Genomic DNA, 23,414 nt, shown 5'->3' with positions numbered 1-23,414 from the left:
CTCATTACAGGAAAGATGTGTAAGCTATAGATGGGTGGAGAGGAGTTTCACTTAGATGTGGGCATTGGAGCACATGACTTATTATAATAGGTTGAATGAACCTGGTCTTTTCTCCTTGGAGCAACGGAAAATAAGGGGTGACCTGATAAAGGTGCACAAGATGATGAGAGACACTGATTGTATAGCTGGTCAGAGGTTTTTCCCCAGGGTTTAAATGGCTTACATGAGGGGGCATAGATTTAAGGTTCTTGGGAGTAAGTAGGGTGGATGCAAGATGCAAATTCTTCACACAGTCTAATAGCCTATTAGATAGATACATGGAATTGAGAAAAATGAAGGATTATGCAATAGGGAAACTATAGACAGTTGTTATCAAAGGCAGAACTGTGGGCTGAAGAATCTATTCTGTGCTGTAGATTTCTATGTTCCATGTTCAATTGTGGCAGTATGACAGAATCACATCATTTAGTTCATACATCAAGGATTTTTACTATCACAATCCCCCAAAGGGCCAGCTATTGTGAGGCAATATATATTCTATTTAACAATTATAAAGAGAAATTTCAGCTTTTGCAGTATGCATACCTGCACATTCTAGACCTCTGCACCCGAACATTATGACATAGATATATAGAAAATAATAGGAGTGCTCCTGACCTCTTACTTTGCCTTGGACAAAGCACACAATCCTGGAGCACATTGTGAAAAAAAACCCAAAAAACTGCAGATGCTGCAAACCTGAAATAAAAAAGTTGGAAACATTCAGCAGCTTTTCAGAGGGGTCTTTGACTTAAAAAGTTAACCCTGTTTCTCTTTCATTTTATGTTAAATGTTTCCAGGCTTTCCTGTTTTTATTTCAGGACATTTAATGATGTACTATATCAAAACTTCTCAGCTTTGTACAAGCTAAAGCTGGCACATTTAGCACAAACCTAATAATTTGAATGGGTTTATATTTGCAAAAGTGAAGGGATGTGATTTTTTACTTAATTTTGATTCAAATTTTAATTTGCTTGTTGAAGGTGGTCGCAGCTTTGTTAAGATTTTTTCCATTTTGTTTTGACTGTTTTTAAATATTACTGATCAAATAAGTTTATAAAAATCAGAACAATTTTCTGATAGTGAAAAGATCAGAAAAACTCCGTATTAGGGTGGGGCTTTAGTTTGCAACGCTTGTGACATGCCCAGCCTTTTTGCAGCAACCTCAACAACAATGTTATTAATAAAATGGAAGCTGTGCAAACACAAGAGAGGAGTGCCATTGTGCAGCTGCTGCAGTGGGTAATCACAAAGCAATCATTAAGCACAATCTAGCTATTACATAGAACAATCCACCTGCAGCAGAGAGACAGAACTAGAGTCAATAACTAAAATGTACATCCTAAACTGCTAACATTCATTGTTAGGATTGAGATATTTCAGGCTTTGTTAGATAATGGATCCAAGTGCTTGTACAAGTTTTATGAATACTGTTCAAAGATTTATTCCACCTTTGCTTCACAATGAATGTCATGGCATTACAGTAACACATGATTAAAGTTTAAATTAATGCACAATGTCACGGAATGTATATTATCTTCCCAGATAAAAGCCAAGCTAAAAAGAAATAAATGATCTTAACAAATACCCAGAATTAAAAATCGAATTGTTTTAAAACACTTTATTCCAGAAGCTGATTCAAGTTGAATTCAATTTTACAAGCAATTGAGATGACATTTCCTTTCAACTCAAAAGTGTGATCAGCAGTCCGAAAAATTACATTGACATCTGGAACATTATGAAAATGTTCAATCCATTTTTAAATGCTTTGAAAAATGTTTATTCCCCTTTGAATCATAGTTCCAAATTGAAGTATTTCTTTTGAAAAGGTCTGTTGCAAGAAGAAGTTATTCATTTTATATAAAACCTCTTTTGAGCTGAAAACTTCAAGAGAAGTCACATCTTAAATTTCTCTTTCCTTCCCTCTTCACCCAGATTTTTGGCCACACAAACACCTGTCACACAAAGCCTAAAATGTTACGATAATTAAATATACATATATTTCTCTATTTTTTATAATTATTATGGGGGAGGAATTGGGGAGGTGTGTAGTGGTGGTTCAGTAAAGGAATACTCCAACTGCTTTACCTGTAATATCTTTCACTCAATTGTCCAAACTGATCAGATGCACTCATTATATCCAGTCATTAATTTTTTGCCAAGATTAATTAAAAAAAAGGCCCAACATAATCAATAAGTATTCCTTCTTTCACAAAGGGTGCAGAGGACAGAGTCTAAAACTAAAGAAACTCCCCCTCATGGTCTAATCATTGATCACTGTTCTCTACTAGGCTACAAATTAAAATACCTAAAATTGAAGCCAGACACCATGTTTTCATGAGGAAATTCAGCCCAGGTTAGTCACACCCACAGACACTAGCACACTTTCTCTTCTTTTGCACTGATTTTTTTATTTTTAAAAACACAATTTATGGCAATATTTACACATGTAATGCTTCCACACAACAAAAAAAAAACAAAATTCATGTTCTGCTTCTGAATGATGACAAGAGCAAAATGTACTGATAAATTAGAAGCCTCTGTTGCAGGTTTACTTCCGAAGTATTCAATAACCATCTATTTTTCTGACCAAACTGGTCATGTCAATTTGCTTAAGTGCATGAGATGATGATGAATTTAATTGAAAAAGTACATTCATTTTATGTGTGGGTATTATCTGTCCAAAACATTGAATAATAATAATTTTTTTTACACAAATCATTTAATACATTAAATGTCATACCATACCCTGATATTAAAACATAACTAATGTTTTAATATGGAATGTAATTGCTTGATTGATTTAATATTAAGGATTGTATTGAAATATTTATTCAAATTAATTACAAATATACAATTCAATTATTTCTTTTTTATAAATAAACTTCCTTTAGGTGGTTCAGAAATTATTCAACAGAATATAGCATAGATACTGGCTCTTACCTTCCTATTAACGAGCATATCTGTGGCTTTGGGTTCCCCTTGACAGTTCCAAAGATATCAGGGATCATATCTCCATTAAAACTGAAATGAAATAAGCACAGATTTCGAGAGACAAAATTTAAAAAGATCAGTTACCAGCAACCTCTATGAAGCTGGAATAATATTTTGACAAGCAACATTCCTTTAATACATCCCCCACTTCTTTTGTTCTCTCCTCCTCTCTCTTCCTTAAATCTGCTACAAGGAAAGGTTATTATATTGAAATGCTTGTATTTTTTTGTGTTATGGATGTTTTCTGATCTGCTGAGTATTTCCAGCCTCCACTGATATTTCTTATCAATATTTGTTAATGCGGATTCATCAATGAAGAGTGTCCACTTAATAAAAGACTACCAAAATCCAAGAAAAACTAGCATATACTGTATTGAAACTTCTGATAGTTTCACTGTAATGATGGTATATCGAATACATTTTTCATCTTCCAAATGTTCATTTTGTTTTGCTTTCAATAGTTACCATGTCTTACCAGAAATCTGTTTTTTTAATTCTGTTAAATTCAATCCATTGATTTCTCTTTCCCCAAACTGACAAATGACATTTGCTCGCTTTTTAGCAAAGAACATTGGCAGAGGATGCAACATTTATCTCATTTGAGGTAGAAACAGTCAGTAGAAATGCTGATAATTCAGTCATGTTTGGAAGGAATAATCTCTTAACATTCCAAATTTGCTCAATGCATTGAAAATTATTTGGTACCTATTTTTTTCCTATGAGGCAGACTTGAGGCAAGAAATCATTTTTGTTAGTTTTGGGGCAGGAACATTTAACAAGTTATGAAATAATATTATTCATTATACAGTTATTCAATTTCAAATATAGGTTAAAATATATAGAGTACTTACTCCAGTACTAGTGGCTCATCCAAAAAGCTCTGCCTTAAAGTAAACACATTTGGATCTAAGAATAAATAAATAATGAATACTTCAACATAGCACAAAATACAGTTTGCCATTAAATTAACAATATTTCAATCATTTTTTTCCTTTGTTCTCTTAATTCCTTCCCTTCTTTGATGGTCATTATAACACTGCTTACAAGTACTTTGTCAGAACATAAAACACATTTATTTTCTAACAATTACTAATTCTGATGAAAGTTTCTCAGTTTGAAACATTAATTTCTCCACAGACATTAATTGACCTACTGAATATTTGCAGCATTTTCTGGTTAAAATTGTGGAATTATATTTGAAATCTTATATTTTAAGAGAATGAAATCAGTTTGTAAACCAGAAATAAAATCTAGTTGTTTAATTTGCATTGTAATTAATTAAATGCTTGAAAGCAAATTCTTGATCTTATTTTTATTAGTTATATGGAATATTATTGTAATTATTCTACACTGATAGGATAAATGTACCACAATACATTATTCAAGAGAAAAGTTAAAAATGGATAATAATTTTGTAAAAATCTTTGTCTCAGTAACAATCAGAAAAAGTGTAAGATATATTTTGGTAAAATATATATATTTTTTGACAATGAAAGCATAAACCTACCTAATGTTTGGTTATTTCCCCAGAAGATAACTGCAGTTATGTTGTTATTAGAATAAAGGGTGAGGAGAACATCCAATTGTGAATCTCCATCATAGTCTCCTGGCACCACACTGGTAATCACTTGATCCCTGAAAGGAGCAAAGTGCAACATTTATTTGGCAATCTACTGTTTTTATTTCACCCAAAAGATATACAAAAGCAAGAGAGGCACAATAAATAACCACTCACGCCCATGGTATCTGCACTCTTGGTTTTGGCTTGAAATAGGGTGCCTTTAAGTCAGCCAGCAAGATTACCAATTCATTTTCTAAAAATACAAGAAGAAAATATAACTCAGACTAATGCAGCTGTGTTGTCTATCACAATGGAAGAGCAACTTAAACAAGTTGCTCCTTTCAATTTTATACTAAGGACTAATTGGGAAAGAATTCATTAAAGTTGGAAGGCAATGATTAATCCATTTTATTTCCTCTCAAGCACAAAGGCTCAATTCCAAGTCATATTATAATTATCAAAATTATTAGTTTTTAACTCCCCTTTTGTGCATTACAATCCTACCTCCACATCCTTGGGATATTTGCTTTCATGATAATTTTTGAAAGTATTCCTCACCAATTCTTGCCTTCAAAAAGTTATTTCAACCACCCAATAACATCTCTTAAAAAGACTCCCACAAACATTTATATTGTTTATTTAAATCAGTTCTTATGACTCTGTTCAATCTCGGCATTACTGTAGAGCAGGGGTGTCAAACTCAAATTCACAGAGGGCCAAAATTAAAAACTTGGACTAAGTCGTGGGTCAAACTAAATATTTATTGAAAATTTTCAACAACATCTGCATGTTTTCTGTTCTTTCAACATATGTAATGTTAAACTTTTTCTTATTAAAATAAATGTTTAATAATAGTTTTGGTTAAACTCTTTCCAGAAGAAGCATTGACAAATGAGAAATAAAATATTCAATAAATAATATTTCTCTAGAGCTTTTAAGCTCCTTTTAAATGTATTTTTTTTCACAAGCCAACAAGTCAAAAAAATAACAACTTGCTTCAATGACAAACAGGTTTGTCTTTTAAAATGATGAACATATCGTCTGCCTCCCACCTGTCTTGAAAGGTCCTGTTTTCTGTCTTTGGTTTGGCCATTTTTCGTAAGGGGTTTATTACACGTGAGTTCGGCGACAGGTCGCAGATGTTAATGAAAGTAAAGAGAGGATGTGGGGGCGATTAGCAGGCTGACGGGCCGGCGCCAACGCATTTGCAAAGCATTCTGGGATTTGTAGTATTAGCTGTGCATGCACTATACTGGCGCGGCGGCCAGCGGGCCAGCTCTAATACATATTTGATATGATCTTGCGGGCCAAATATAATTATATCACGGGCCAAATTTGGCCCGCGGGCCTGAGTTTGACATGTGTGCTGCAGAGGACATAGAACAAAGAAAATTACAGCACGGCAAAGGTCCTTTGGCTCACGTTGTTGTGCTGACCTATATAAACCTACTCAACAATCTAAACCTTCCCTCCCTCCTCCACACCCATAAGCCTCTATTTTTCTTGCATCCATGTGCCCAAGTCTTTTAAATTTCCCCATGGTACCAGTTTCCACCACCACCTTGGCCAGGCATTCCAGACACCCACCATTCTCTGTGTAAAAAAACATATCGGTGATGATGTCCTCTGGTATTTGCTACTGTCACCCAGGAAAAAGGTGTTGGATGTCCACCCTATCTTTGCCTCTCATAATTTTGTAGACTTCTATGAGGTCACTTCTCATCCTTCTTCACTTTAGAGAGAAATCCCTAGCTCTGTCAACTTTGTCACACACTGTTAAATCTCCTCTTCACCCTCTCCAAAGCTTCCACATCCTTTCTGTAAAGAGGCAACCAGAGAGAACATAAAATTCCTCAATTTTATAGAGCTGCAACATTACTTCACAACTCAATCCCCTGACTAATGAAAGCTAGCACACCATATGCCTTCGTAACTACCCTATGAATCTGAATGGCAACACTGAGGTATCTATGAATTTGGACCCCAAGGTCCTTCTGTTCTTCCACACTGCTAAGACTCCTGCCATTAACCATATGTTCCAACTTTAAGTTTGACCTTCCAAAATTCATCACTTTACTGCTCTCGACCCAATTGTTATTGAAATATTTTGCTTGAGAAAAATTGTCATTGGCCCATTACCTTTGGAGTTATGAAACCATGCACATAACATGTCCACTAGGTACGATTAAAACAGTGGTTTTCAAACATTTTCTTTCCTGTCACGGACCACCTTAAGTAACTCCTTACTAATCATAGATCACCAATGGCATAGGGATTACTAAAATGGTCTATGAGTGGAAAGAAAAAGTTTGAAAATCAATGCTCTACACTATCAACACTTCCAACCTTCGTGTCATCTGCATCCTTACTGACCCATCCTTTCACTCTGTCTAGGTCATTTATAACAATCACAAAGAGTAGGGGTCCAAGAACAGATCCCTGCAAAACTCCACTAGTCACTGACCTCCAGTCAAAATACATTCCATCTAGTTCTACCCTCCACTTCCTGCAGGCAAGCCAATTCTGAATCTACACAGCCAAGGTCCCATGGATCCCATTCCTATGACTTTCTGAATCAGTCAAACTTGTAGAAATTTGTCAAATGCCTTCCTAAAATCCATTTACCTTCATCATTTTTCTTTTAAAAAAATTGGACATACAGCACAGTAACAGGCACCTACTGGCCCACGAGTCCGTGCCACCCAATTACATCTGATTGACCTACACTCTCAATACTTTTTGAAGAGTGGAAGGAAACTGGAGCCCCTGGGGAAAACCCACGCAGACCCGTGGAGAACTTACAAACTCCTTAAAGACAGAGCAGGGTCTAAACCCTGGTCCCGATCGATGGCATTGTAATAGCATTGCACTAACTGCTTCACTAACCATGTCCCATAACTTCTTTTTCACTTCCTCAAAAATTCTCAATCAGGCTTGTGAGGCATGACGAAGCCCCTCAAAAAGCCATGCTGATTACTTGATTATTGCTGAGAAAACTATGCTTCTCTTAATGCTTACAAATCCCATCCCTAAGAATACTCTCCAATAGTTCACAAGACTCGCTGGTCTATAGTTTCCAAGATTCTCCCCATTACATTTTTTTTTAAACAAGATTACATTTGCCTTTTTTTCTAATCCTCCAGTACCTCTTCTGTGGCTAGGGATTGCTTCTCTCATTGCTTGGGGTATCTCGTCTGGTCCAAATATAGACAGAATAAATGCAAGAAGGGTCTTTCCACTTAGATTAGGAGAGATAAATACAAGAGGACATAGTTTTAGGGTGAAAGAGGAATATTAGGGAGAATTTCTACATTCAGAGAGTGTTGGGAGTGTTGAACGAGTTGCCATCTGACGTAAATGAGGGCTAACTCTTAAGTCTTAAGAATAAATTGGATAGATACATAGATTGGAGAGGTCTGGAGGGTTATGGAATGGGTGGAAGTCAGTGGGACTTGTGGAACGATGTTTCGGCACAGACAAGAAGGGCCGAAAGGCTTATTTGCTGTGTTGTAGTGTTTTGTGGTTTGAAGAAGATCCAGTAGTTTGTCTTTTTTAACCACAACATGCTCCAGCACACAAATCTATTCTATGCTGACCTCACGGTTACAAAGATCCTTCACTCCAGTAAATGAAAATTGACGTATTCATTTAGGACTTTCCCAACATCTGCCTCCATGCATGTTTCCTCCTTTATTTTAATTCTATTAAAAGTCATTCCCTTTACTTTGACCTCCTATTTTTTATTATAGAAAACATGTCAATTAGGTACGATAAAAACAGTGGTTTTCAAATATTTTCTTTCCTGTCATGGACCACCTTAAGTGACTCCTTACTAATCACAGAGCACCATTGGCATAGGGATTACTAAAGTGGTCTATCAGTGGAAAGAAAAAGTTTGAAAATCACTGTTCTGCACTATCAACACTTCCAACCTTCCAAAGGAGATAGCTTCCTTTTCAGAGTGCCATCAGTGTTACAACTTTGCAACAAACTTTGTAATCATTTACATAATTCATTTCTTCTCTTATAGATAAGTGTCCAACAGCATACTGAAATTAAGAAGTGTGACAGAGTATTTAGAGGTGGTTTGGCACACAAACATTTTAAAACACAGAATTTTTGCAGGACTTTTGCAGAGTGTTATTTTGTAGAAAGCAACAAAGTAGTAACATTTAGCAGCATGCCTGGGAGAGCATGTGATCTTTGCAGGCAGAGGAGAACAGCTTTGATCTCAAGAGGGAGGGAGCTGAGAGAGGAGAGATAGAGAAATCAGTTCCAGAGGGACAAGCTGGCAAACCTTGGAAGACTGTCTGGTCAAAGGAGAAGACTAGTTGTTTGAAAGGTGACCTGAAAGAAAGAGGATCATCTGGAGAACCCTGAAGGGGCAAGTTTCATCAGCATGACTTATTGGAAAGGAATCAGGTGCGGATGTCCTGAAACAAAGGAATCTTGATCAGAAAACCAGCAAGAACCCTCCTGAGTGGTAACCATTTGCCTGTTAAGCACCAAAGACTGGTGAACTTTGTTAATGCTAACTTCTGTGCACAGTACAAGAGTTGCTGCAACCAGTGAGATTGGACTGTGATCCAAAGAACTTTTCTATACACATTACACACACCTGCACTTAGTATTAGAGGGGGGATTAAGTAGGTTAAGTAAGTTGATAGTAATAAGTTAAAGTTTAATTCTGTTTTCTTGTTCAAATATAATTTAAAAACTACTTCTGTTTAAGTAACCCTGTCTTGTGGTGCATATCCATTGCTGCTGGTTTTTGGGGTCCTCTGAAGAAAAGCACAAAAGTCTGCAGACATTGAGGTTGAACTAAAAACACAATGCTCAAGAAACTCAGCTGGTCCAATAGTGTCCTTTATATTTTGGACACTATTCGGTTTGTTTATCCGAATTAAAATCGCCGAAAGCAGCCACGGTGCCCCACGCTTCCGACCCAAAGACAAAAATACATAACCAACATCTCAGCCGTGAGCCTTTCATCAAGGTATAGAAAAATATTGGCAGGCATCTGAATAAAAAGGTAAGTGGGGGAAGGCATGGCCACAAAGGCAGGAGGTAATAGGTGGAGAAGGGAGGGAAGGCACAGCAGGGGGAGCAGGGAATGGAGAGATGAGGGAAAGAAGACAGGGGAAAGGAAGCGAGGCGGGAAAGGAGAGCAGGTTAGCAGAAACCAGAGAAGTCGATGTTAATGCCATCCAGATGGAGAACACATTGAAATTACAGAGCTATCTTGGTAAAACTACTTATTTATTTGTAAATGCTAATTCTCACTTATTCCCAGGTGATTTTAGCTGACGTGGACATTTACCCCTCCATAAATCTTCGTCCGCGAAGCCAAGCCAAAGAAGAAGGTGATAAAATATTTTAAGTCGAAAAGGTTTTTGTTGTTACTTATTCACAGATGCCTCCACTATTGTTAAGGCCCATTGTCAACATCTCATTACACCTTTGTGCGAATAGGCCACTGGGCTGTTTCAAAGATGAGTCAGAATAATAAATTTCCTTCCCACAAAGGAACCAGCTGGCATTGAGACCACCACTAACTAGCACGACCTGAATTCCAATGCTCCAGTTTTCAAATGGAGGTCGGCAGGTCAACAATCCAAGGCCCTGGAAACGGCTCCGGCCTCTTTGCCCTGCGATACTGCGTGTGTATGTGCGCAAATCGTTCTGAACGAGCGTCACGAAATGGGACAGTTGAGTCAGTGCAATGTTGGAGCCGACTGCAGTGGCCGGAAGGAATCGGGGACAGAAGCCGATCAGCCAGGGCCCGAAACTGAACCAACTTGACTCAACTGAAAGATGAACCGACTTGACTCAACTGAAAGAAACCAAAAAAATTGACATTTCTGACACAACTTCTTGAAATTCCACATTATCCAGGTGAAGCCATTCAGGGATTCATGTTAAAACCACACCTTGTTATTTCATAATCAGCACGAAATAACTAGCCAACCTTGTAATGTCTGAAGAGCTCATCCACATGTTTAGACAACAGTGGGTTTAGTATGTCAACAAACAGGAGGAGCAGCAAATACCCTCCTCCCATGTCATCTTTAATACAAGAAGATGCCGAGTTACAGCGGCTGCTTGGAGCTACTCACGGGATCGGATGAGAAAGATGTCGGTTTGTTTATCCGAATTAAAATCGCCGAAAGCAGCCACGGTGCCCCACGCTTCCGACCCAAAGAGCTCGTCGGTCACCTCCTGCAGGGCGGAGGCACCAGGGGGCCGGAGGTGAAAGCCTGAAGCAGCCAAGGCAAGGCCGAGGATGAAAGTGGGGCCCATGGCGGCCAGGCCGAGGCAGAGCAGCCCCGCCGCCGACGCCTAGCAACGCGCAAACCGCTTGACGGCAGGAACGTCTCCCGGGCGGTCTGCGCGACCCGGCTGACGTCAGAAGTGTCGCAAAACCCCAGTGTGAGTGGGGGGGCGGAAATAAAGTTGCACGGCGTCGAATGGCAAAGACTTCGGACCAGGATGGATGATATGCGCTGGATCTTGAGGGATTTCAGAAAGCGATCGAAACGTTCAGGTTTGCAGTGAAGAAGTGGCTTGAGTTCACCTGGAGGATGCGGGTGCCTGGTTTGCATTTTGAGCTTGCCTGATAGCACACTTGCCGTCGAGTTTTTGTAGCTCTCTCTCTCTCTCTCTCTCTCGAATGCCAAACCATGTTTGCATTCTTGCGGTTGGGCCGAGGTGGACTGTGCATCACCCATTGAGGCTACATTGGCCCCTTGACCTTGGTTCCCGTGGTGTCTTCAGAGCTCTGCATGCACATTCTCAATACTCCGTCCATACTCCCGTTTGCTAACCTTTAAAACAGGGGAAGCAGCCATTTGAAGCGTAAATTAAAAAAAAAACACGTTTGGAGAGAGCTGCGTCCTGGCCTCTGACGTTAAGAGTCTAAATATAACCGTTACACATTAATCTGAGATGTCCTAACCACTTCTACAGTTACGGCTTGAACTATAACCTTCTCTGAGGCCACAGAACTTTTTTTGCGCTTTGCTGCTGTCCCATTTCACCTTTTCATTGGGCCACAGGCTGGAATTGCAATTTGGACCGATTACTCCCGTGCCTTTGACGTTAAGAGAACAGGCAGCATTTTAGTTTTAATTTGAAGATTGCATTGCAAATTGGCTCTTAAAGCACTGTGCCTGAATATGCCTACTCTTTCTGAGGCCATTTTTCTTTTATAAATCTCTTGTGCAAATGGCTTCGACCCTGTATTAAACTTAAATCACAGTCGTATTAACCTCTGTTACATTTTTCGTAGCAACTACATTGTCATTGATTATTTTTTTTTTACTTTGAACACTGTTGTCCAGAGACGGAACATGGAGTAAATTAATTTATTTGTGGCACAAATGCTGGTTGCTTTGCGTTTGTGTACATTGCGATCCTTTACGTTGTGGAAAAATGTAACAGCAAACGCATGTGCATTCATTGATTTCCGGTGCAAAAGCGTTTACTAATCTGGCATGTGTGTGTTGATTAATTAACCTGTGTGAATTACTGAATTACTGTAGCAAGAGAAGCATGATTTTGAAAGTTGAAAATGGAAGTAACCAACTTTGATGACAACCTCCCCTACTTTCATAATTACACGCCTCTGGGTAAGTTGCTATTGTTTAATTACTGAAATTAACATTTAAGCAAGCACTGGCAATATTCCTGTCATCTTCAAATAAATGTATATTTGTTGATGAGGTAATGCATTTACTGGTGTGATCTATTAATTTAAAATGTCCAGCAACTTTCCTTCAGCTTCCAAGAATAAAAGTTTAAAATACCTTACTCACAGTCTTAATCATCTGCTTATCTTCACTAAACATCTGGGATTTGAATACATTACCAGGTTGTTTTTGACCTCATCCCTAAAGAATGCTCCATTTTTTTTTAAAAAAAAGAGCTTAGTTATTGGTCAGAATCTTAGAGCATTAACTTTGTATCTCAGCTGTCATATTTAGAATACATAAGAAATAGGAGCAGGAATAAGTCATCCAGCCTGTCAAACCTGCTCTGCCATTCAATGATTTGTTGATAGGGTCACCTCCACCTACCTACCTTTTCCTCATGTCCCATAATTCTATCTTGAATATATTTACTGAGGTCGCCAGCGCTGCTTCAATGGGCAGCCAATTCCTTAGATTCACCACCCACTGGAAAAAGCAGTTCCTCCTCCTCTCTGTCCTAAATCTACTTCCCTGAAACTTGAAACAATATCCTCTTGTTCTGGTCTCCCTGGCCAGTCTTATCCATTGCTTTCATAATTTTTTTTGTTTCTGAAATAGCCCCTCTCATTCTTCTAAATTTCAGTGAGTACAGTCCCAAATGATTCAATCTTTCCTCATAGGCTAACATCCTCATCACTGGAATCAATCTGTGAACCTCCTCTGCACTGCCTCCAAAGCCAATACATCCTTCCTCAAGTAAGGAGACCAGAACTGCACGCGGTGCTCCAGATGCGGCCTCCCCAGTACCCTGTGCAATTGCAGCATAATCTCTGCTCCTAAATTCAATCCTCTAGCGATGAAGGCCAAACATTCCATTTGCCTTCTTAATAGCGTGCTGCACCTCAAACTTGACAAAATGAGTGGTGACATGTGTGCCATCCATTGCTATTTAATTATTGGAAAATAATAAATGAATATTGCTAGAGAAGATGGTGGTGTTCTGCTGGGTATGTTGATGGTCTGATTATATAGTTTGCAAATGATACAAAAATTGGATAATAAAGTTGAGAACCACTGCTCTAGACGCAAATATTACTGAAATATTTTACTTCAGAAAAGTTGTCATTGGCCCATTTCCTTTGGAATTATGAAACCGTGCACGTAACAAATCAATTGGGTATAATTAAAACAGTGGTTTTCAAACTTATTCTTTCTACTCGCATACCACCTGAAGCAATCCCTTACTAATTACAAAGCACTTATGGCATAGGAATTGCTTCAGGTGGAATGTGAGTTTGGGGGGCGGGGGGCAGTTTGGAAACCACTGTTCTAGAGCAGGATTGTTACCAACATTTAAGGGACATTTAGAAAGACACATGAGCAGGCAAGGAATGGAGAGATAAAGATTATTTTCAGGCAGATGGGATTAATTTAGTTTGAAATCTGTGGGTCAATGGCCTGTTCATGTGTTGTGCTGTTCTATGACTTTTGTAACAGTTAGAGTATTGGTGTTACCCTAAAGCAAGAGGAGAGAAATGATGTTGGCATTTCTAAGCTGTATATAATAAAATTTGTTGTATATAATGAAATTTAGCACTCTTTCCAGAAGTAAGTAATTTTCTGCCAAGAGAAATTATCCCACCACACATTTATGGTCTAATTAGTTTGACTCTTAACTGGATCCTTGGCGCGATCAAGGATAATGCAAAGGAATAGAGATTAAAACCCACATGATGAACTAGTTAATTTAGCAAATGGAAGTCTTTGTGATTGATGGTGTATTTTCATTCTTACTAGCTTTTTATTCATTTAATTGCCCATCCCCAATTGCCCTTTGTGCAATCCTTGAGGCATGAATATATCCACAATGCTATTAGGGAGGGAGCTCCAGGATTTTGGCGCAGTAATAATGACGGAATGATGGTACATTTCCAGGTCAGAATGGATATGACTTTGAGGGTATCTTCCAGGTGGTGATGGTGGTGGTTTTGTACTTTTTCAGCATTTGACTTTTGGTAAAAATCATGGGCTTAGAAGGTGCTGCCTAGGAGTTGCTGCAGGGCATCAAATTGTTGTTACTAGGTGTCACTGATGGAGTAAGGGAATGGTTGGAGATGGGGTTCTTTTTCAGCAGACTGCTTTGTCTTGTATGGTGTTGAGTTGCTTGAGTGTTGAAGTTGCACTTATCCAATAGTTCATTCATTTGTGAATTGATATTTGCTGATGGTCTGATGTTTAGTATTTTGCTGCCAAACCTGTTTCTCTTAACACCACCAGGCCGCATCTTGGGGGGGATGGTGGGAAGACCCAGCAGATATTGGAAATATAAAATAAAAACAGAAAACACTGGAAATAAATAGATTAAGCCACATTTGTGAGAAGAGAGAGTTAACATGTCAGATCAAAGACCCTGTGGAAGAACTGGGAAAGTTACAAGAAAGGGAAACATGGTTAGTGCAGTACTGTTGCAGTGCCAGTGATAGGGACCAGGTTTCAAATCTGTGAGGAGTTTGTACGTTCTTCCTGCGTCTGTATGGATTTTCCCATGGGGGCTCCAGCTTCCTCCCACCGTTCAAAAAAAAAAATACTTTGATGGGCTCAAGCTCAAAACATCAGTTATGTATCTCTGCTATATGAAGGATACTTTTTGACCTACTGAGTAACTCCAGCATTGTGTGTTTGTACTCCAACCATGGTGTGTGTCCACAGAATTCTGTATTTCACTTTTGTGTGATTGTTCAACCACATTCATAACTCTGTGTAGTTTCTTATGGTTTTGGGAGCAGGTTCATACAACTTAACCGGATACTGTTGGCGATACATCTATGCTGAATTTTGGCTAATGTGTCAATGTAATGGCCAAGGACGGGTCATTGAAGATATTTGCGCCAGGGTATTTAAAGCTGTCTGCCATCTCTACATCAGCATCATTGATGCAGATAGGGGCATGAGCTCCATGCCTCTTCTGGAACTCTATGATCAGCTCTTTTATTTTGTTGACATCAAGGGAAAATTTGTGGTACTTGCTCCAAGCAATTAGACTTCCAATCTTTGTTCTATAGTCTATCTTTTTTTAATAATTTTTTTTATTTTTCACACTGTGAACCATATCAACCAAAATATATACAAACGTTTCTCATTAAGTATACACAGTGGAATTTTCTCCCTTTTTATAACAAAGCTCTCCTTTTTTTTCCTCTTCCTTCCTTCCCTTCTCTTTTCCCTCTTTAGTTCTTTACATATACATTGTTTTTACATCTTGATATATACTTTATCTCCATTCTTCATTCTTATTACATATCTTCATCTGTCCTGCAAACGTTCTGCAAATTCTTGTGCTTCCTCCGGATCCAAGAACATTCTGTTTTGCTCCCTGGGTATAAATATTTTAAGCACAGCTGGATGTCTTAACATGAATTTATAACCTTTTTTCCATAGGATCGATTTTGCTGTATTAAACTCCTTCCTCTTCTTTAAGAGTTCAAAACTTATGTCTGGGTAAAAAAATATTTTTTGACCTTTGTATTCCAATGGTTTATTATCTTCTCTAACTTTATTCCTTGCCCGCTCCAGTATATTTTCTCTTGTCGTATATCTCAAAAATCTTACTAAGATGGATCTTGGATTTTGATGTATCTGTGGTTTCAGAGCTAGTGTTCTGTGTGCCCTTTCTATTTCCATTCCTTCCTGCATTTCTGTCATTCCCAGGACCTTCGGGATCCATCCTTTTATAAATTCCTTCATGTCTGCCTTCTTCACCCTCCTTCAGGCTCACTATTTTTGTTGTTTCGCCGACTATAACTTTCCAACATATCAATTTTCTGAGAAAACAACTCTTGTCTCTTTAATTTTTTTTGTCACTTTCTTCCAATTTTCCTCTTAAGTCGTTTACTTCCATTTCTACAGCCTTCTCATTTTTCCACATTTTCTATTCTTTTCCCTATTTCGGTCATGACTAGTTCTAATCTTTACATTTTATCTTCTGTTCTTTTCATTTTTCTTTTAATTGCACCAAATTCTAATGACAACCATTCTTTTAATGCTCTCATTTGTTCTTCAAAAAAAGCTTTATCTATATTCTGTTCATCTGTTTTACCTTCTATTTCTCTGTGAAGATTTGGTCTTCTTCCTCTTCTTCTGTGTCTGTACCTGTGTTTGTGTCTTCTCTTCTTTGTATCTGTGTCTCTTCTGACTTTCCTGATCAGTTGCTTGTCTCACTTTGTCGGGCCTCTTCTTGCTGGGCCTCTTGCTGTTGGTCCTTTCCTTCTGAGCTACTCATCTGTCGGGCCTCCTGCTGCTGCTCCTCTTGCCATTCACCCCGTCGACTTTCTCACCTGGTTCTTCACTCCCTCTCTTGCCGCCTTCCTCATCTTCCAGCTGAGAGCCCTTGTGTCGGGAATCCCTCACCTGGTCGCACCGTGGTTGCCCGCTCCTCGGCTGAGCCCCCCTCCCATTGGTGTTTTCTTTTACCTTTGATTGCACACTGCTCATGTGCGACTCCTTGCGCTTGCGCACTTTTGTTTGGCTCAGAGGGTCATTTTTGCAGTCGACCGGTCGGGGGGTCGTGACTCTGCAGGGCCGGGACCAACCTTGGTGAATGGATGTTCTTTGCCACCACGGCTCCCTGTTCCTTCGTGTAGGTAAGGCCTTCTTCTTTCTTTTCTGGTGACTTTCCCATTTTTTTTACTTTTTCCTTCTTGGGTGCCATCTTCTTTCTCTTCTCTGCAACTTTATCTTCTATTTCTTATATTTTATAATTGTTGAACTTTGTCTTTTCTTGACTTTTTTATTTTTTTCTGGAGAGGGCTGGTTTTACCCTACCGGCCACTACTCCGTCACGTGACTCCTCCTAGAGTCTATCTTGATGTGGTTTGAGATCCGGCCTGCAATGGTGATGTCATCTATGAATTTGTAGATGGAGTTGATGTTGCATTTAGCTACATGGTCATGATCATACAGGGTATAGAGGGCTGGACATCCAAGGGCTCCATCTGGGCCCATTGCTTTCTGTTCACTCTCAGGAAAGCCAGTCTGTCAGCTGTGAAGGTGAACATAGATACAGGTGCATCTGAGGCTGTTGTTGTGGATGTCAGTGGTTCATTGGTCTTAAGTTTGAAGCAAGCTTAGAATGCTTCGGCTCTTTGCTCAATGCTTTTGAAAGACTGATCATAGCCTCAGTGAATGGGAGAAGAAGCTTGAGGGCCTAAAGGATGCTTTTGAACATTTCCTAATCAACATGTACTTATTGACTGTCAGCTTAGTTGCACATTATTTCAGACCAAAAGACTAATGAGATACAAACTCAAGTGGAAAGCCAACCTTACTTGGAGAATTTTGAGGTATTAAATGAGCCTCATTGTAATTCCAGGTGAATTTGATCCAGGCAATCATTCTTCTTAAGGTGGTAGACAATTTTGTGTGGTATTTCATATTCTGTACTATTACATGACAATAAAGGAATCTTGACTCTTGCTTTTAACTCCCTTATTCACAAGATATAGCAGCAGAAATAGGATGTAAAGTTGGGTAATTTCATCTGTTGGTTTGGGTAGTTAGCTTTTACACAAAAATGCTGGAGAAACTCAGCAACTCAACTACTGCTTTTAAGCTAACTCAGCCTAATGAGAATATAGGCCTTAAGACCAGCCATTTGTGGATCATTTATACTCATGCCTCTCTTAAATTTGTATCCATACAGTGATAAATGATATGCATTACAGAAATAATTTGAGATGGATACATTTCAAGTCTCCATTGGCATTCTGTCTACTCATCCTGTAGAACACCATAAAGCAATAACTATTTTGTCTTGTGTGAACATGTGGGTGGTAATAACACTGTTGAAAATATTTTTCAGAAGGCATCTTCCATCATTTAGCAAGTTGCTTATATGTGATATGTTTTGACGTGAGTGATTATTTACAATTCAGAGTTGAGCAAATACTATCCAAAATACAAAGCACACAAGTTAAAAGAAGCACTCTGTTGGAATTCTTATGAAAGATCATTTTGATACATCTTACATTCTTAAATAACATTTGAGAAATTCTAACTCTCAACCATGTTGAAAGAGAAGACAAACCAGATTTCCGTTTTAATCGATGTGGGTTGGGTGAAGGGAACAAAATAAGTGTCATAAAATGAGGAACTTGAAATGGAAAGCAATTCAGTAAGTATGAACCTTGTTTGAAAAGTAAAATTTAAAAATGGTGATCCGTCACACAAAAGCAGACAAAAACATTAGAAATAGTGGTATTTACGAGGCAGTGATGAATGAGAAGATTAAGTAAATTTGGCATGAGAATATAAAGGTATGGGAGAGGCTTTTAGGGTTGAAAGCCAATAAATTCTCAGACCCAGGCAACCTTCATCCCAGGATTTTGAAACTGTTGACTATGGAGATGTTCATCTTTCAAAATCTATTCCATAAAGGTTTTCACAGATTAGAATGTAGCAGCTATAGTAGGATATAAAAAGAAGACAGATCTACAGATGAGAAAGTCTGACATCAGTAGGAGGGAAATTACAACCCATTATTATCAACTTAGCAGAAATTGGGCATATATATAAAAAAAAAACAAGGTTGGTCAGAGTTCCTTTTGACTAACCTGGTTTTGAAGTTCTTCTGAAACCTGAACCTTCTGGATAAGGTAGAATCAATGAAAGCAGTGAATTTGGACTTTTAGAAGGTCACCAAGAAAATGCCATACATGCGACTGTAAAGCAAAATTAAAGAATATGGAATTGGAGGCAATATACTGATGTGGATTGGTGATGTGGTACAATCAGAAAACTTTAGGAATAAATGAGTCATTTCAGGATTGGGAGATTCTGACTGATAGATAGCTGCAGGATTAGTACTGGACCCTAACCATTCAGAATGTATATCAATGATTTGAATGAGAATTAATACATCTAAATTTTTTGGAGAGGTTCAGTGGACATTTCAGAGACTGAGGCAAGGATGAACAAGTCACCTGAATGGCCAAGGACATGGCAAATGAAATATATTGTACAGAATTGTGAACAACACCTTGTTAATAAAAAAAAAATTGGAGAAAAGTAATTTTAAACGATGAGAAACAGAAAAGTGTTAAGGGAGACCTTGGTTACCTTGCACATAAGTTACTGAAAATTAACCTGTTGGCTTATGACTTGGTGCTTTTATTTCAAGAGAATTTGAGTGCAAGAGTAAAGACATTTTACTATAATTAATTAAGAACCTGGTGAGATCACCCCTGGAAAATTGGGTCCGAGGAAACAAATATACTTGTGTATGTGAGAGAGAGGAATTAAACTTCAGAGGGTTGATTCATGGCACTGGACTGGGGGATCCAGCTGCCATGGCCTATAGTCTCCAGCAAGTAGAAGATTTAAATGTGATTATATTGAATTGTATAGTATTCCAGAGGACTTGAGTAGTTTCTTTGTTGTATGCCTAAATTAACTAAAAAAAAAATAAGGGGTTGGCCATTTAGAACTGAGACGAGAAGAAATTTCTATTTCCAGAGAATGGTGAATCAGTGAAATTCTTTAGCATCAGAATTTATTGTTATGAACAAGTTTGAAAGTGGTTGTTTCCAGCAGCATCACAGTGGAAATATTTATATAAACCACCTTACAAAAAATAAATAAATATAGTGCACAACAAAGTCAGTAAGACAGTGTCTTTGGTTCATTGATCATTCAGGAATCTGATGACAGCAGGTAAGAAGCTGTCCTTTTGCAGCTGAGTGCTCGTCTTTAGGCGCCTGTACAAAAGTATTAGCAGAGGGAAGAGGGCAAGGCCTCAATTCTGGAGCCAAAGCAAAAGCTCAGACACTATCTTCAGGATTGAAAATGATTGCTCTTTGGGTAATAAGGGAATTGAGTGAAATGGGATTAGTACAGGAAAATAGTTGAGATCAGGCGCGATCAAACTGAATGACTGGCTTATCAGCTGTTACGACATAGACCAAAAGCAATATAAATTGACCAAGACAATGGCATCTTCAAAACAATAATTTTTGTTAATTATATAAAATTTTACTTGACTCTAAATTTACACACACACGTACCTAGTTTGGGTTGGGGGGGGGGGGGGGGGAGGTGTGGCAGATCCCAAAACTTTACAACTCAGACATGATTCAGTCTTCAAAATCTTTTATGTTGAAACTCACTCTTAAACTGCTGTTCAAAAGTTCTTAAAACACTCAAATTCTTGTAGGTTTACTTTCAGATAAATATTTCTTCATACAAATGACTGTTCATTAATTCCTCTCTCTTGCTGGAGGTTTTGGAATTTGTGTTTCACATGATGATTTCATCAACCCAGACAAGGGTTAAATGAAGAGACCATTAGAAATGGACATGAAGAACTGCCCTCTCTTGACAAAGAGGCAGTTGAAGTTGTCCTTTCCTTCGAAGCCACTGATTGTGTTTCTTCCCTATCACAGGGAGAATGCACAACAGTACCTCACTCATTGAAGGTTACTGCATCTCCAACTTCAGATGAATCTGGTTCAATATGAAAGATGTTCTCTTGAATGGCATAATGACATGACCTCACTGGTGGGTCTTGAGTTTCATTTTTCTTCAGAAAGATGAGTCAACAAGCAAATGGTCTTCTGTTTACACTGGTTCTTTTCTGAGTAAACCTCATTGTTTCTGGTTTAAGTAGAGTACAATAACTAAACTGCTTGCTTCTCTGTATTAGCAGTCAAACTGTCTCTTTGAGTAAACGTTCATTGTCTTCAATATTTCAGTGGACAATCAGCTCTACTTCAGCTGCCCGTAGCAGTCAGTGTATCCAACCCACAAAGTCCTTTTACTAAAAATAATATATTTATAAAGGTTAACAACAAACATGATTCTGTAACAATTCCTTCTTGTTTTCCAAGATTTCTAGAAACCTGATGTTCAATGTATATGAAAATAAACTCATTAGATTTTGTAATTTGAAATATGTATATATGCATGATATTTTTTCTTTCTGCTACTGACAGGTACTTAGCTTAAAAGCAACTACAATAGTATACATGATTGTGTTTTTTTTTAAAAAAAAGACAATAAATATAAAAGATGTGACTGCAAATCAGCATATATTCCTGAGACCTAGTCCTGCCACAAACTATTGTTTGCCAATAACCTCATCCATGCATATCAACTTTCTACTATTTTCCATCAGTTTCATAACATTCTATAACATAATCTTCATAGGCCTATGAGAACTTGTGCTTTTACAAATTATTATTGAACGGTATCCTGAAACCACCATACTTGCCAGCAAATCTGAGAGTTGCATAAATTTCTTTTGAAGGTTTTTTTAATGGGAATTGTTGCAGTTTAATCATAATTTTGGTTCAGAAGACACACTGGATGACTTTAAGGAGTGGTAGTGGAATTAAAATTATCAATTTTTCCACTCATTTTCTTCAAGAAAGGTGATTTTTTTTTAAAAATCAAAAACTTTGATGTTTAACTCGTTAGTTGGACAATGAACTAATCTGGCAAAAAAATGGGGGTTTTAAGGATATTCAGGTACACGATAGGATTTTGTTTTGATGTTTTTTAAATGCATCTTGCACTATGATACTAACATGCATTGATACTTTTTGTGCACCATTTGTTCTATTCATTGATATGATTGAAAAGTATAATTTTATTTTTCTTTAGACTCTGTGTATGAACCTGCTAAAACTGTATCTCGAGCACCAGAAGATGAAAACTTGTTGGACAAACTTGACAGATATTACAAATATGGTAAGATGAAACATTGTAAATTTTAAGGTTCTGATTTTTTTTTTGGAAATATTTTAATTACTTTCTGCATGATAGCTGAATGTTTAAGAAACCAAATGTTTAAGCAAAACATTTTAAATAAGGGAAAAGCAATCAATCAGCTTGTGATCATGCATCACTTTCCAAAAAGCCATCATGTTGTCTTCCCTTACATTACAGCTGCAATTGAGAATCTAGAATACTAGTTTCTGAACCACTGCGGCCCTTCAGGTCAGGGAGAAAGGTCCAGTGTTCACATTCAGCAATAATAAAGGAGGTTAATATATTTGTAAATCAGAATGCTACAATTCAAAAGGAAACTTGCAAGTGATAGCGTTTTCATGCATTTGAAGTTTTTGTCCTTTTCGGTGGTGGAGGTCATTATTGTTGCATGCACCTGGAATAGCCTGGGTGAGTAACTGTGGTGCCTTTTGTACTCACTCAAATCATCATGTGAAAATAAGAAGGCATTGTACTCAATGCATTTGTTGCTAATGGTTTGTCCAACAGATCCACATGACAAAAACTGAGAAGGGTTCTTTACTGAGAAGGTAGGAAGGCCCTAGATATTACACCTAATTATAAAACTGATTAATTGAGTCTATTTTGGTGGTGATATCTAATACAAAGATTGGACATCTTTGGGCATAATAAATGGATGTAATAAAGTGATAAGTAATATGATACTAAGGAAATAAATAAAGCAAATATTTTGGTTGTTCATCTAAAATAATTTTCAAGCTCCCAAAATAATTGGAATTGGTATTTAAATTTTTAAGATATTTATAAATAATGAAGGCTGTTGAGTTATTATTCTTGAGATGGTGATGCTCAGCTACTTTTATTATATATTTAATAATAAAATGAATGTGCTAAGGGTTCTTTTACTTCTGTGCACTTGCTGGTTCTTATTAGGTTATAATATTTTTTGATTGGTAGATGTAGTTTAGAAGATGTAAGAGAAAGAGGGAGTCACGTGATGGAGTAGTAGCTGGTCGAGTGGAACCAGTCCTCTCCAGAGAAAAGAAAAAAAAAAGTTTGAAAAAACAGAGCTCGATAAACATAAAATGCAGGAAGAGAAAGATAAAGTGACAGAGAAGAGACAGAAAATGGCACCCAAGAGAGAAAAAATAAGAATAACAGAGAAAAGGGAAGAAGGAAAATCACTGGAGAAAAAAGAAGGCCTTACCTGCACGTCGGAGCAAAGAGCCACCGTGGAAAGGCTCCTGCACCTTTTTCCCGACGGTAGCAGAGTGAAGAGGGCATGGCCTGGGTGGTGGGGGACCTTGAGGACAGAGGCTGCTTTCTGAAGACACCGCCTCTTGTAGGTGATTTCATCACTCCATCGATGAAACCAGCCAGAATGCTCCCCA

The 23,414-nt window shown here is 37.9% G+C and overlaps 2 protein-coding genes across 12 annotated transcripts in view; one reads left to right on the top strand and one right to left on the bottom strand.

Moving 5' to 3' along the window:
* The window catches only part of itfg1 (integrin alpha FG-GAP repeat containing 1), a 145,527-nt gene extending 134,558 nt beyond the window's left edge, over positions 1-10,969 (bottom strand). For 2 of the 4 annotated variants that reach the window (XM_069901675.1, XM_069901677.1), the window contains exons 1-6: positions 10,711-10,969; positions 4,769-4,847; positions 4,541-4,668; positions 3,885-3,939; positions 2,983-3,063; positions 658-738 (exon numbers count right to left, since the gene is read on the bottom strand). In XM_069901675.1, coding sequence (XP_069757776.1) covers positions 658-738; positions 2,983-3,063; positions 3,885-3,939; positions 4,541-4,668; positions 4,769-4,847; positions 10,711-10,894 — 608 coding nt within the window. In that variant the 5' untranslated portion in view covers positions 10,895-10,969. The remainder of the gene's footprint in view (positions 1-657; positions 739-2,982; positions 3,064-3,884; positions 3,940-4,540; positions 4,669-4,768; positions 4,848-10,710) is intronic. The other 2 variants (XM_069901678.1, XM_069901679.1) reach the window with 2 other exon arrangements.
* phkb (phosphorylase kinase, beta) overlaps positions 1-23,414 on the top strand; it is a 167,244-nt gene that overhangs the window by 12,916 nt on the left and 130,914 nt on the right. The window contains exons 1-3 of one of the 8 annotated variants that reach the window (XM_069901670.1): positions 10,528-11,138; positions 12,136-12,222; positions 21,937-22,023. In XM_069901670.1, coding sequence (XP_069757771.1) covers positions 12,165-12,222; positions 21,937-22,023 — 145 coding nt within the window. In that variant the 5' untranslated portion in view covers positions 10,528-11,138; positions 12,136-12,164. Of the gene's footprint in view, positions 1-10,527; positions 11,189-12,135; positions 12,223-21,936; positions 22,024-23,414 lie in introns of those variants that run through there. The other 7 variants (XM_069901674.1, XM_069901667.1, XM_069901673.1 and 4 more) reach the window with 7 other exon arrangements.

Source organism: Narcine bancroftii, chromosome 10 (assembly GCF_036971445.1).
Source record: "Narcine bancroftii isolate sNarBan1 chromosome 10, sNarBan1.hap1, whole genome shotgun sequence".
Classification (NCBI taxonomy): domain Eukaryota; kingdom Metazoa; phylum Chordata; class Chondrichthyes; order Torpediniformes; family Narcinidae; genus Narcine; species Narcine bancroftii.
Note: the sequence above shows the minus strand (reverse complement) of the source record. Positions and strands in the feature narration are given on the sequence as shown.